This window comes from Sminthopsis crassicaudata, chromosome 4, assembly GCF_048593235.1.
Source record: "Sminthopsis crassicaudata isolate SCR6 chromosome 4, ASM4859323v1, whole genome shotgun sequence".
NCBI lineage: Eukaryota > Metazoa > Chordata > Mammalia > Dasyuromorphia > Dasyuridae > Sminthopsis > Sminthopsis crassicaudata.
Genome location: NC_133620.1, coordinates 396,998,169 through 397,012,938, shown reverse-complemented (window position 1 = coordinate 397,012,938; position 14,770 = coordinate 396,998,169). Strand labels below are relative to the sequence as shown.

The window sequence follows — 14,770 nt, the reverse complement described above, 5'->3', positions numbered from 1 at the left end:
TTCCTGGGTAATAAGTAAGAGCTAGCATGCTTAGGAGGAGCAAGTTCATTGGTTGATATTGTTCAATGAACTTGCAGATTTTCAGGACTTTGTATCAACCAAAACAGAAAGTTTACTATAAAAGCCAATTATCAAAGATCAATTTCAAGAAACTTAACATGGACAAATTGATCTACCAAAACAGAAAGTTTACTATAAAAGCCAATTATCAAAGATCAATTTCAAGAAACTTAACATGGACAAATTGTTTTATGTTTTCTACATGGAAATTCATACTATATGTTTAAGATTGACATTAGCAATTGGATAGCACAAAAAAAAGATTTGACAGAGTTGAGTATGATCTGATTCTAAAAAGCAAAACTGCTTAGGAAAAGGTAAAAATAGCAATTATGTTATATCAAATAAAGTAAAGAATAAGTAAAGAGAGAAAAGAATAGATTAGAGAGGAGGGAAGGCTCATAGTTCTGAAAATGTTTTCACATCAGAAATGGGTTAAGTAGACAACTCTACCTATATACCAGAAAGAGTATAGAACCCTTCAAAATCTATAAAGAAATAAGAAGGGAATGGGCAGAAGGGGAAGCAAAAGGCAAGGAAGAAGATAAGGAATTCCTGGATTAAGGAGCAGAATTAAAACAGAAGAATTAGCAGGGATAAGGGGAAAAGAAGAGTTATATATAAACACACAACAAGGATCAGGAGTAGAAATTTACTGGGGGAAAAACATATGGCTAGTAATCATTGATTCTAGACAAAGTCAAACTTAAAGATTCAATTAAAAATGAAATCTAAAATGTCAGCTATACTAATATTGTTGTAGATGCATATTTACATACGGGTAAATGTATGTATGGATCTATATGTGTGTATGTGTGTTTGAATATATGTATGCATGTTGTGCTATGTATGCATACATAGATATAGATATGTGTGGTTTGTGGGTGTGAATTTAGATGTATATGTGTGTGGATGTGTGTGTGGATGTAGATGGGGTGGGTAGAGATATGTATATGTATATATCTCCTTATATATACATATGTATATATATATATCTGCAATTAACTATAGTCTGCTTGAGGGAGGTAAGAGAGGATGAAAGGGAGAAAAGAGAATAAAGTAAAAAGTGCACAGCAGAGATAAAATAGCAATCTACAAGGAAGCAAAGAAAAGATAGACATTATGAATATAATTATATATCCTTTCTTGAACTGGTAATTTATTGATATATATTTTGAATCCTCCCTGATGTTCTATGGGGAACACAACAATGTTCTGTTTCATTTTAGTTTCCTTTTCTGTCTTTTTTTTTCTAATTTTTTTAATAAACAATTTTTTTAAAAAAGAGTACTTTGAATGGTACCTTTAAAATCTGACCATGTGCTAAGAGACACAAAAAAGCCATAAACAAAATGAAATTTTAAAATATATCCTTACTAATCATAACACATGTAAAAATATAACTAATAAAGAGAAATTTAAAGGATTCCAATATAACTGGAGACTATACAACCCTAAAGCATGAGTGTATCAAAGATTAAATAAATCATAGAAACAATAAATTTACTGAAGAAAATATTAATATGACAACACAAAAATTTCTGTGTCATAAGATATTTTAACAGAGGAAAAAACTTACAGAAAGAATAGGACTGTATCTTTTCTTGATATGAGTAATAGCATTTTAGAAAATAAATCTCAATTTCAAGGGAGCTATTATATTTTACTCCTATGCTTTCTCTTCTTTTATTGAGTTTTGTGCAAGGCAAACCAAAAGGTAATCAGAATCCATCGTTTCTTATACTATTACCATGGTCAATGATAGATTAGAAGATTATAAAGTTTCTATCTATCCTCCCCTGAGGAATATAAATGGTCCCAAGAACAATAACTGATTATCAACAAGCCTGACAATGTATTTTCTATTTATTTCATGTATTTGTAGAGAATCACTCATATTCAGAAGCCCACTTATTCCATAGAGAAATATGTGTTTAGATTCAGGACTGTTCCAATAATCTTGTGATGAGAACCATCTATACTCAAAGAGAGGCCTGTGAGAACTGAGTGTGGATCACAACATAACATTTTCACTTCTTTTGTTGTGGTTTGCTTGAATTTTATTTTCTCATTTTTTTCTTTTTGATATGATTCTCTTGTACAACAAGATAATTGTAAAAATACATATGCCTATATTGGTTTTACATATATTTTTACCATGTTTAACATATATTGGATTACTTGCCATATAAGAGAGGGTGAAAGGAAGGGGAGGGGGAGAATTGGAACACAAGGTTTTGCAAGAGTCAGGGGTGAAAAATTATTGTTACATATATTTTGAAAATAAAAAGCTTCAACACATAACACATACAGACTAAACTTTTTATTGATTTGTATTTCAAATAACAAGTTGAGTTTTCTTGCAATGAGATCTCTAAAACATAAGATGAAATATTGGTAAAGTACTTCACAAATCTTAAAGCATTGTATAAATACATAACAAAAGAGAATTAAGAAATCAACAAATTGAGCATATACTTTTTAAAACTGGAAAAGTGACAAATGAAGTAGAAATTTTGGAGGAGAGAAAAGAGATAAACAAAACTATTACCACCAACAACAACAATTAAAAAAAAAAAAAAAAAACACTGGGCTGATAAATAAAAATTGGAGCTGAATTGTCAAATTAGCTATTTTGATTTGAAAAAGACATTTAAAGGTAAAACAAAGTATGAATTTTCCTAAAATCTCGAGCTAAATATAAAATGAAAGAGATAATTTATTATAATACCAAAGGAGTAATTAGAAACTCTTTTGCTAAATTAATGAAAAATAAATTAAGTGAAATGGATGAATATTTGCTTTCAAAAATGGCTCAAGATGACAAACAAGAAACAATCCAATTTCAGGGGGAAAAAAACTGAACAAGTGAGGAAATGACTCCAAAAGAAAAAAAATTATCTCCCAATAAGTGAATTCAATCAAATATTCTAATAATTAATATATTACAAAAATTAGTTGCAGAAATAAAGACGGCATCTTACCAAATTATTTTATGACACAAATATTGTTCCTGTCAAGGTGATATAAAGAAAGGTAGGGAGAGCTAAGATAGCAGAGGATCTCTCCCCCAAATTTCTACAAATACCTTTAAACAATGACTCTAAACAAATTTTAGAAAATCAGAACACATTAAAAAATGGAGCAGAACAATTTTCCAGGCAAAGACAACTTAGGTCAGCAAGAAAGATTTTTTTGCATCAAAGTGAGTAAAGGGTAATCTTCCAGCCTGGCCCTGAACCAGCAAACCAGGATTAGTCCTTGGGAGTCTCTGAATAAATGGAAGCAGTAATATCAATATTAAATATATGTTTTAAATCCCTTACTTTTCAAATTCATAAAGGAAAAATTCACTGAACTTCATGAAGGCAGTAATATAATAGTGAGAGGATATTTCAATGCTCTCTGTTTTCAACAAATCTACCAGAAAGATAAACAAAAGGAAAAATAAAGAATTGAAAAAGTTGCTGGAGAAACCAAAATTTTAAAAAACCTTATAGCAACTCAATACTGCTAAAGAATATATATTATGTATATATGTACATATATATTTTTCAAATCACATGGAATTATTATAAATAAATATATATATATATGTAAGCACAGAATTATTGCAAACAAATGTAAACAAATTGGTAAACATTCTTTATAGATCACAATGCAGTAAATAATAGTAATCAGTTCAGGAAACATGAACAAAAGACACAGATCCAAATGGACATTTAATAAAAATTTAAATAATGAATAGGTTAAAGAAGAAATCATAAAAACACTTAACAATTATGAGAAAAAAAGATAATGATGAAATAATACATCATATTTCTGGAATACAGCTAAAGCAATTTCAGGTGGGAATTTTATCCCCACAAATATAATATTAACAAAAGATAAAAAGAAAGGATTAATGGACTGGATAGGAATTTAAAAAATAACAAGTCAACAAATAAACCAACCTTAAAATTTTTAAAATTAATTCCATCAAACAGATTACATTGATCATCAAAGAAATCATTCATCATGATTGAATTATATTTAGACCAAGTATGCAATGATAGCTCGAATTCAGGAGAACAATCAACATAATCATATTAAAAACAAAAACATTCAAAGCCACATGATGATCAAAAAAGATGGGAGGGGAAAAGCCTTTGATAAAGTATAACCTCTTTCCCCATCCCAAACAACTCACATACTAGGCACAGAGGGACTTTTTTAATATCATAAAAAGTATGCATCCAAAACCCCAAATAAGCAAATATGAAATGAGTACACACAAGTTTTTCCAAAAAAGGAATGAAGCAAGGATGCCTGCTTCCCTCACTATTATCAGGTATCATTCTATAAATGCTAAAAAAAATAGCAATAAGATAATAGAAATCACGGTATAAAGATAGGTAAAGAGATGAATCTATTTCTATTTACTAATGGCATGATTTATTTTTTTTTAAATCCTAGGGAATCAGTAAAGATATTGAAACAATCAATAGCTTCAGCAAAGTTGCAAAATAATTGAGATCAAGAGAGAAATAATACGAAAAGAAATCTCATTCCAAATCAATATGAAATGCATAAAATACTTTGGCATCAATCTACCAAATCATAAAAAATACTTCCATAGATATAATTATAAAGTTCTTCTTAAAAAAATAAAGAATTTAAATAGCTGAAGGAATGTTCACTATTAATAGCAGGAACATGACAATAGAAATGAAAGTTAATTTAATGCCATATCAGTATAAATTATCAAAGAGATATTTTGCAGAATCAGAAAAAAGTAACAAAATCCATGTGGAAAAGTAAAGGATCTAAAGAATCAAGTGAAATAAGGAAAAGAGGTAGCATTATTGCAGTACAATAATATTAGTATAAAAGATCTTCATCTCAGCTGCAGGAAAGGTAGCCACTCCCCTCTCCCTTTCCCTTTTGTAGAGTTATTTCTCATTCTCTTTTAACTCTTTAGTCTGTCTTCGGACCTCATCATGACTGAAACTGCTCTCTTCAAAATTGCCAATAATGTCTTCATTGTCAAATGTAATGGACTTCTCAGTCCTCATCTTCCTTGACCTCTCTGCAGCCTTTGATAGTACTGATCACTTCTTTTGAATACACTCTTATTTTTCATGACATTTTTTCTCTAGCCTGGTTCTTCTGATTACTTCTGAGTCTCTTTTGCTAGATCTTTATCCAAGTCATCAACATTAAGAATAGGGGTCCCTAGGGGTCTCTTCAGGGCCCTTTTCTCCTCCTATCTATCTTGGTTGGTAATCCCATCAAGTTCCCATGGATTCATTTCCCACCAAACTACTTTCCTGATCTCCATTCTGCAATCATCAACTGCCTACTGGACATCTGAAAGTATATGCCCCATAGGCATCTTAAATTTTAGTATATTCCAAACAGAACTCACTTTCTTTCTCCCCAAACTTTCTTCTCTTCCAAATGTCTATTACCATTACATTGTAGATCAGGCAGACTCACAATTCTTTTTTATTAATATAGCAGCTTTTTATTTACAAGATATACACATGGGCAATTTTTCAGCATTGATAATTGCAAAACCTTTTATTCCAATTTTCCCCCTTTTTCCCTCCACCCACTCCCCCAGCTGGCAGGTAGACCAATACATGTTAAATATGTTAAAGTATAAATTAAATACAATATATGCATACATGTCCATACAGTTATTTTGCTGTACAAGAAGAATCTGACTTTATTGAAATAGTGTACAATTAGTCTGTGAAGGAAATAAAAAATGCAGGCAGACAAAAATAGAGGGATTGGGAATTCTATGTAGTGGTTCACACTCATTTCCCAGAGTTCTTTCGCTGAGTGTAGCTGGTTCTATTCATTATTGCACTATTGGAACTGATTTGCTTCATCTCATTGTTGGAAAGAGCCACATCCATCAGAATTGATCATCATATAGTTTTGTGGTGAAGTATATAATGATCTCCTGGTCCTGCTCATTTCACTCAGCATCAGTTAATGTACAGACTCACAATTCTTGATATTTCTCTCCAATCTCACTCCAAATATTTACCCTGTAAATTAGTCACATCACTTCTACCTTTGAAGCACCCTTTGCATGGAGCCCTGCTCTTCATTTTCACAGCCTCACAGGAAATTTTTAAAGATATTTCTAGACAATTGAGAAGAAGCGACTTCAGGATGGATTGAAGATAGAACAAAGAGAATAAAGGGAAAAGAAACAGAAAAAGATTTGATGCAGAGCACAAAGAGAATTGATCTTGACAAAGGGCCAAATCAACCAAAAGAAAAATCACCCCAAAACATTCATTTAAGCACCTATTACTTGCAAGATACTGGAAATACAAATTATTCCCTGCCCTCAACGATCTTGCTTTCTTAAAGATTGAAGAATAGGGGAATAGAAATATGGATAAAGATGTAGAGGTATTGAAATCTGGGGTAGGAGAAACCAGACAGCTCACCTTTATTTTCTTGGTAAAGTAGGATTTTGTAAAAGTCCTCTGCCAAGAATGGAAGATAAGTTGCCCAGAAAATGGTTATATGACTCAACTATTGTTGAAAATTTTCCTAATGTGACTAAGGACTCTTTTCTGTCGTGCCTTAGCAAGCATAATGTTCTGATTATAGATGGATTTTTTTTTAACACTAAAAATGTACCTTTTCTTTTATCAATGATCATTCTGAAGTTGAGATCTCCACCCAGAATTCTAGTCCTAAATGCTAAAGGAATATGCACTAACCTCAGGATAAAAAGATATATAATAATAAAGTTATCAACTTATTTATCCTTTTATGGTAGATCTCAGGGAAAAAAATATCAGCTAAGCAATAGATGTTTACAGGTTTCACTTTATATAAGTGAAGATAAACTGATAACCATTTCAGTACTTAGAACACAAGGGGATGCACTGGGTAAGGAATCTCCCATTCACCTACCCCTCACTTTTTCCTATTACTAGCCAGAAAGGGTGCGTTAGGGTTTCAGTGAGAAAGAGATGCTTTATATCATCTTGTTTCATCTACAAAACTATTCTGTGAAATAGTCGACCAGTATTTTATAAGTGACCGCTGAAGTGTAAAGGCAAAACAGTCTTTCCCCTCAAAGAATTGCGTGTGTGTGTGTGTGTGTATACACACATATATCTTTGCCTTAGTCGGATAGCTCCTTCCTTTATTATACAAAACACTGAAGAGCTCCGTTCTCTCACATGATTTTTGATTAAATTAGGTATATTGGTGCTGTTCACACTTAATTCTCATTGTTTGATTCCATTTTTTCAACTGTTTGCACAAGGATGAGTTCTGAGGAAAAGGAAAGCTTAGTATAGAAACGGGGTCATCGGGATAGGAGTACTAAGATCAGCGCCTTTCTCCTCTATCTTCGATATGGAACAGAAGGGAAATAAATAAAACTGAATTGAACTGAAGCCATTTGATGCCATCTTTCCCACTGCGCACAAGACCCGCCTGCAGCTCCCGGAAGGAAGTCGCTCACCCCTTGCCCCAGGTTAATCTGTTACCTCCACAAAGCTGAGCTGTAGCCCAGCAGTAATAACACTCCCGCAGCTACGACTTTCTTCCAAAACATGGCGAGGAAGAACCTTATGTATAGCGGCAGCAGCTGCGTTTTCCTCTCGCATCTGAAGTCGGCAAGCTGCGCCCAACTGACAGGCCGCGCGGCCAAGAACTCCTAAGGAACCTCGCTGCCAGCCGTTACCTTCCTCTGTGTCGGCTAGGGAGAGAGCAAATCAAAGCACAATAGTTAGCATTCCATCCCCTTTCACTGGCCAAAAGGCGGGCACCTAGTAGTGTCATGATGTCCGTGTAACCTATAGCTGTTAGCCACGAGGCTCCCATTGTGGGAAAGAGACAAGCTTACTTTGAAATTTCGGAGGGAATTTTTACAGAATGAAGCAGGCTAGTTGACTTGTACTAAGTTTTCTGGTGAAGCCCTCAGCATCTGAACGAGCGTTATTAACTTATTATGGACTAGAGAGGCAGAATAAAGGACTTCCGGCCTCGAAGTCGGGCTAAGCTCAATAAAAGTTCCAACTTCCATACTAAAGGGCAGCCGTGACTCTGAGTAAATCACTCCAGACGATTTATTGTCCCGCAGCAGTGCTCCTCTCCTCAGTGAAATTATGGGGTTAGATGGGGGTGGGGGTGGGGAGGAGAAGAGGAAGCAAAATCTACCCTGCAGTGATTAAAAACATTATCAACTACTGCGATTGTGGGAACTCTTCCATTTAAGAAATACCAAAACCGGGAAAAAACTTGGTGTCTTAGGGAGGTGTTACACTTTCCCGGGGTGGGGGTGGGGGAGTGAGAAAGTGGGGAAAAGGGAGTTGTGGTCAAGATCTTTCACAAATTATTTCCTCACTTTGGGCTTCAGCTTCTTCACTTCAATTTGGGGTTGGATTACATCAATGATTTGCCGACCAGTGTGAGTCTGAAGAATCCCAGACTTTGCATCTGGGGAATAATTGATAAATAAGCGAATAACTCTTTTTATGTTGCCTTCTTTGGCCTTTGGCTTAAACATATACTGTACTGAATTTAGCCACTAACAACAAATTAATATGTGAACCCATTTTTTTACATTTCCCTTTCCTAGTTATATGTGCCAGCCCACTCCTAAGGAGTGGCCAAAAGTGAGTGTGTCCCAAACTACGATGGCAGGTATCAATTGGAAAGTAGAAATACATGCCATCCCAAGGACAGAAAAGGGCAGTTGCATGTGTTGTTGTTTTTTAATTTCAATATTTTATTTTTTTTTCAATTACATGTAAAGAGTTTTCAACATTCATTTTTTCAAGATTTTAGTTCCAATTTTTCTCTTCATTCCTTATATTCTCCCTCCTCAAAACTACAATCAATCTGATATAGGTAGTACATTTACAATCATTTTAAACATATTTCCCTTAGTCATGTCATGAAAGAAAATCAGAACAAAAAGAAAAAAACCATGAAAAAGAAAAAGCAAACAAAAAACCATGGTGAAAATAGTATGCTTCAATACACATTCAATCTCCATAGTTCTGTTTCTGGATGCAGGGGGCATTTTCTATCCCAAGACTATTGGAATTGTCTTGGATCATTACATTGCTGAGAAGATCTAAGTCTATCATAGTTGAGTTGATCATCACATAATCTTGCTGTTTCTGTGTACAATGTTTTCCTGGCTCTGCTCACTTCACTCAGGATCAGTTCATGTAAATCTTTTCAGGCTTCTCTGAAATCAGATTTTTTATAGAATAAGATTCTAGTACATTCATATACTTATTCAGGCATTCGCTAATGGATAGATATCTGCTCAATTTCCAGTTCCTTATCACCATGTAAAGAGCTACTTCTAACATTTTTGCACATGTGGGTTCTTTTCCCTTTTTAATGATTTTTTGGGGATATAGACACTGCTGGATCAAAAGTTACACACAGTTTTGTAGCTCTTTCCAAATTGCTCTCCAGAATGGCTGGATCAATTCACAACTCCAATAACAGTGCATTAGTGGTACACTTTTCCCCCAACCCCTCCAATATTTATCATCTTTTGCTGCCATCTTAGCCAATCTGATAGGTATGAAGTGATGGCTCAAAGTTGCTTTAATTTGCATTTCTCTAATCAGTGGTGATTTTGTTCATATGTGTTCATATGACTATAATTTGTATGGCTTTAATTTTTTTATCTGAAAGTTGTCTATCCATATCCTTTGATCAATTGGGGAATTGTATTCTTATAAAATTGACACAGATCTGTTTTAGAAATGAGACCTTTATTAGAAATAATCCCTGCAAAAATTTTATCCCATCTTTCTGCTTCCTTTCTAATCTTGGCTACATTTGTTTTGTTTTGTAAAACCTTTTTAATTTAATGTAATCAGAATTATTCATTTTGCATTTTATAATGTTCTCTACTTCTTCTTTGGCCATAAATTCTTCTCTTCTCCAAAGATTGACAGGTAAACTATTCCTTGCTCTCCTAATTTGCTTATATCATCGGGGTTTTGTTGTTGTTGTTGTTGTTGTTGTTGTTGTTGTTGTTGTTGTTGTTGTTGTTGTTTTTGTTTTTGGTCTAAATTATGAACTCATTTGGATCCTATCTTGGTATAGAGAGTAAGATGTTGGTCTATGTCTATTTTTCAGTTTTGTCTGGAATGATAATTGTTATGGGAGCAACCTGTTAGTGGCTTCTGGGTGTTATGGGAGCCATATAAACAGAAAATTTTCAGATGAAGAAATTGAAACTATTTGTAGTCGCACAAGAAGGTGCTCCCAAATCACTATTGATCAGAGAAATGCAAATTAAGGCAACTCTGAGATACCACTACACACCTCTCAGATTGGCTAAAATGACAGGAAAAAATAATGATGAATGTTGGAGGGGATGTGGGAAAACTGGTACACTGATACATTGTTGGTAGAATTGTGAACGGATACAACCATTCTGGAGAGTAACTTGGAAATATCTCAAAGTTATCAAACTGTGCATACCCTTTGATCCAGCAGTGTTCCTACTGGGTTTATATCTCAAAGAGATCTTAAAAGATGAAAAGGGATCCACATGTGCAAAAATGTTTGTGGTATCTCTTTTGTAGTGAGAAAAAAAAGGGAAATTGAATGGATATCTATCAATTGGAGAAAGGCTGAATAAATTATGGTATATGAATGTTATGTAATATTATTATTCTGTAAGAAATGACCAACAGGATGACTTCAGAGAGTCTTGGAGAGACTTACATGAACTGATACTAAGTGAAATGAGCAGAACCAGGAGAAGACTATACAACCATCAATTCTATGCGGCTCTCTTCAACAATGAGATGATTCAAACCAGTTCCAATTGTTCAGTAATCTACACCCAGAGAGAGAGAACTTTGGGAATTGAGTGTGGACCACAACATAGCATTCTCACTCTTTTTTGTTGTTGTATGCTTGCATTTTGTTTTATTTCTTGGTTTTTTTCTTCCTTCTTAACTTGATTTTTCTTGCACAGCAAGATAACTGTATATATATATATATATATATATATATATATATATATATATATATATATATATTGGATTTAACATATTTAACATGTATTGGACTATCTGCCATCCAGGGGAGGGGGAAGGGGTAAGGAGGAGATAATTTGGAACAGAAGGCTTTGCAAAGGTCAGTGTTGAAAAATTACCTATGCATATGTTTTGCAAATAAAAAGTTTTAATAAAAAAAGAACAAAAATGAAATTTTTAGGGCTATTTCAAGAGCCTCTGAAATTCAAGGGAAAAGACTGAGGAAAAAACATTAAGAAATGGTAAAGGAGATTTAGAAAACTGAAAAGGATCCTGGAAACAGCCACCACCACATGGGACTGTCACCTCCCACCTCCAGCCCCACATTGCATGTTCCTCATTGTGAACAATAGGGCTCAATTTTCATAATGCCCAAGGATGGAAAAGGAACTTAAAAGGGGAGCTGGTCAAGGAAACTAATGAAATCTCAAAGTGACTTTTTGTTGTTGTTCACTTGCATTTTGTTTTCTTTCCTTTTTGATCTGATTTTTCTTGTGTAGCAAGAGAGTTGTATAAATGTTTACACATATTGGATTTAATATATATATGTATTTAACATGTAAAATATATATTGGATTGCTTGCCATCTAGGGGAGGTGGTGTGGCAAAGGAGAGGAAATCTAAAACAAGGCTATGCAAGGGTCAATTTGAAAAATTACCCTGTGCATATGTTTTGAAAATAAAAAGCTTAAATTTTTTTTTTATTTATTTTTTATTAATTTTATAATTATGACATTTTTTGACAATACATATGCATAGGTGATTTTTTACAACATTATCCCTTGTACTCCCTTCTGTTCCCAATTTTTCCCCTCCTTCCCTCTACTCCCTCCCCTAGATGGCAGGCATTCCCATACATATTAAATATGTTATAGTATATCCTAGGTACAATACATATGTGCAGAACCGAATTTTGTTGTTGTTGTTGCAAAGTAAGAATTGGATTAGGAAGGTAAAAATAATCTGGGCAGAAAAACAAAAAATTCTAATAGTTTACACTCATTTCCCAGTGTTCCTTCTCTGGGTGTAGGTGATTCTGTCCATCATTGATCAATTGGAATTTGATTAGCTCTTCTCTATGTTGAAGATATCCACTTCCATCAGAATACATCCTCATACAGTATCATTGTTGAAGTGTATAATGATCTCCTAGTTCTGCTCATTTCACTCAGCAGCTTTAAAATTTTTTTAAAGAAATTTTTTTAAAAAAGAAAGAAATCTCAAAGTGATCTATTTACTTTTATTGACTTTTGATTACATTCTCTATGGGAAAAAAGGATGAAAACTTTGAGGTTCCTTCTGCTTCTGACAGATGAGACTAGGAAAGAATTTTTCTTTCCATTTTCTTTTTTTCTTGTTTTGTGGAACCCAGTCAGAAATGATTCAACAGAATTGAATTATTTGGGTAAATTAGTAAGTTATAATCTAAGTCCCCTTGAGAGTTACAAAAATGAAAGAGGAAAGAAAGTTTAAGCAAGTAAGGGTAAAAGGAAAGAGGTAGAAAGCTGAGGAAAATTAAAGTCAGTTTTGTATTGACTTCATGAATAGAGGTTTAAGAGGGAAAAGGCTTGAAGTTTGGAAAGAGGATAGAGAAGCTCTTGATTTTATTGACATAAGAAAAATATGAGAAAACTTTTTTTTTTAATGTTTGAAAAATACTTGCATATATTTATTGTAACACTTTTCTTTAAGGACTTCTAGAACTAAAAATGTCTACATGAGCAAAATAAACCCATAATCAATTATGAAGGTAGAGTTGGAAGGAACTTTTGATACATTCAGTTTATTTTCTGCAATTTACAGATGAGGTTCAGAACTTTTTAAGGATTACAAGATTACATAGCCAATAGATAGAAGAGGTGTATTTTGAACTTAGATCCTTATTCTAAAACCATTGCTTCTTCTGCTTGGTTAATTAACTTATTATTTTTAATCTGACCTAAGATTTTTCCAAGTGTTGGATTCTTAAGCTGGAAATTCCCTTCACTGATGATGGTCAGCATTTCCTTTGCAACTTATGGTCTTAAAAATTGCCTAGGATGTGGAAAAGTCAAGTGACTTCTTTAGAGGTTTTGGGACTTACTCACACATGTTATATTTAACTCTAGAATCTAGTCTTCCTCCTTCCCAAAGCTATTCTTCTATCAATTAAGCCATTTTCCCCATTTATAAACACATACATTGCTTACTGATAAATTCCATCAAGAATGGCTGAATCCTTATTTAATTATGTGTGTGTGTGTGTGTGTAAACAGGGGTATGCTAGTAAATGTTCAACAACCAACTCTTTGTGTGTCTCTTTTTTTTTTTTTTAATTCATTTTTCCAAATTATCCCCTCCCTCCCTCCACTCCCTCCCCCCGATGGCAGGTAATCCCATACATTTTACATGTGTTACAATATAACCTAGATACAATATATGTGTGTAAATACCATTTTCTTGTTGCACATTAATTATTAGCTTCCGAAGGTATAAGTAACCTGGGTAGATAGACAGTAGTGCTAACAATTTACATTCGCTTCCCAGTGTTCCTTCTCTGGGTATAGTTATTTCTGTCCATCATTGATCAACTGGAAGTGAGTTGGATCTTCTTTATGTTGAAGATTTCCACTTCCATCAGAATACATCCATATGAGAAAACTTTTAAAGAAAACCTGTTAGCGGGGGCGGAGCCAAGATGGCGGAGAAGATACACGCCACTGTGTAAGCTCCTTTCTTCCCTCACAACCAACTAGATTTAATCAGCCTCAGAAATAGCGTTGGACTGATAGAATCCACAAGGACTGGAAGCACAACTTACCAGCTGAAGAGAATCTGGAGTTTCAGCAGGAAAGGTCAGCTCCCAGGGGAGGAAGAAGAGAGGACAGCACAGACGATGGGGTAGTGGCACACTGCGCCAGTCGTGCTGGGGAGGGCTCTGGGATCAGAGAATCCACTGACAAAAAAGAATCTGGCACAGGCTGTTAGCTCTTCTCTGCTTATAAAACAGCAGTTCAGAGGAGAAATATAAGCCACTTTAAAATTTAAAACTAGATTGGATCTTCCCGGATCCCAGGGGTGACTCAGCAGATCCCGGCACCAGGGGTGTGGCCGACATAGGCAATCCAGGCTTTCGCCTCGGGGTAGTTAAGAGATTGAAGAGTGGGCGGGGCTGTAACTCATAGTGCCTGGCTCGGCTGGCTGGAGGCTGTGGAACGGAAGTCCCAGAGAAGCGGAACCTTTGAACTAGGGACCGCGGTTTCTGGCAGACACTTCCCAGTTTGAGCGCAGGGGCTTTTCACGTCACCTGCTGCAGACATCCACGCCCCACCGGGATGCATAGGCTAGGCTTTGAGTCGCCTTTACTGTTCAGTCTCAACCTCAGGGAAGCCGCTAAAACACAGCGCCCTCAGGGCACAGCAGTGCTAGTCACCTCTGAGGCACTTCCAGGGAGGGGGTGGGGAACTCTCTCCCAGAGCTCTCTCTTAGCTCAGGCGCAGGGGCCGCTGCATCCATCCGGTCTGGGAGGAAGCTGGTAAAGAAATAAATAAATAATTTCCTACCCCAGGGACAGACCCCAAAAGATTTTTTAAGTATGAGCAAGAAGCCCAAAAAAACCATAGATTCCTTCTACACAGAGAAAGAGCGGGTATCCAACCCCGAGGAAGTTAACAGCAGAGAATCAG

General features: G+C 34.9%; 1 protein-coding gene across 1 annotated transcript in view; it reads right to left on the bottom strand.

Moving 5' to 3' along the window:
* The window catches only part of LOC141539577 (cation channel sperm-associated auxiliary subunit epsilon-like), a 195,247-nt gene extending 187,310 nt beyond the window's left edge, over positions 1-7,937 (bottom strand). Inside the window, 3 exon segments of the mRNA XM_074262549.1 lie at positions 7,572-7,738; positions 7,740-7,785; positions 7,787-7,937. Of these exon segments, the coding sequence (XP_074118650.1) occupies positions 7,572-7,738; positions 7,740-7,785; positions 7,787-7,908 (335 nt within the window). The 5' untranslated portion in view covers positions 7,909-7,937.
* Positions 7,938-14,770: the final 6,833 nt, after the last annotated feature.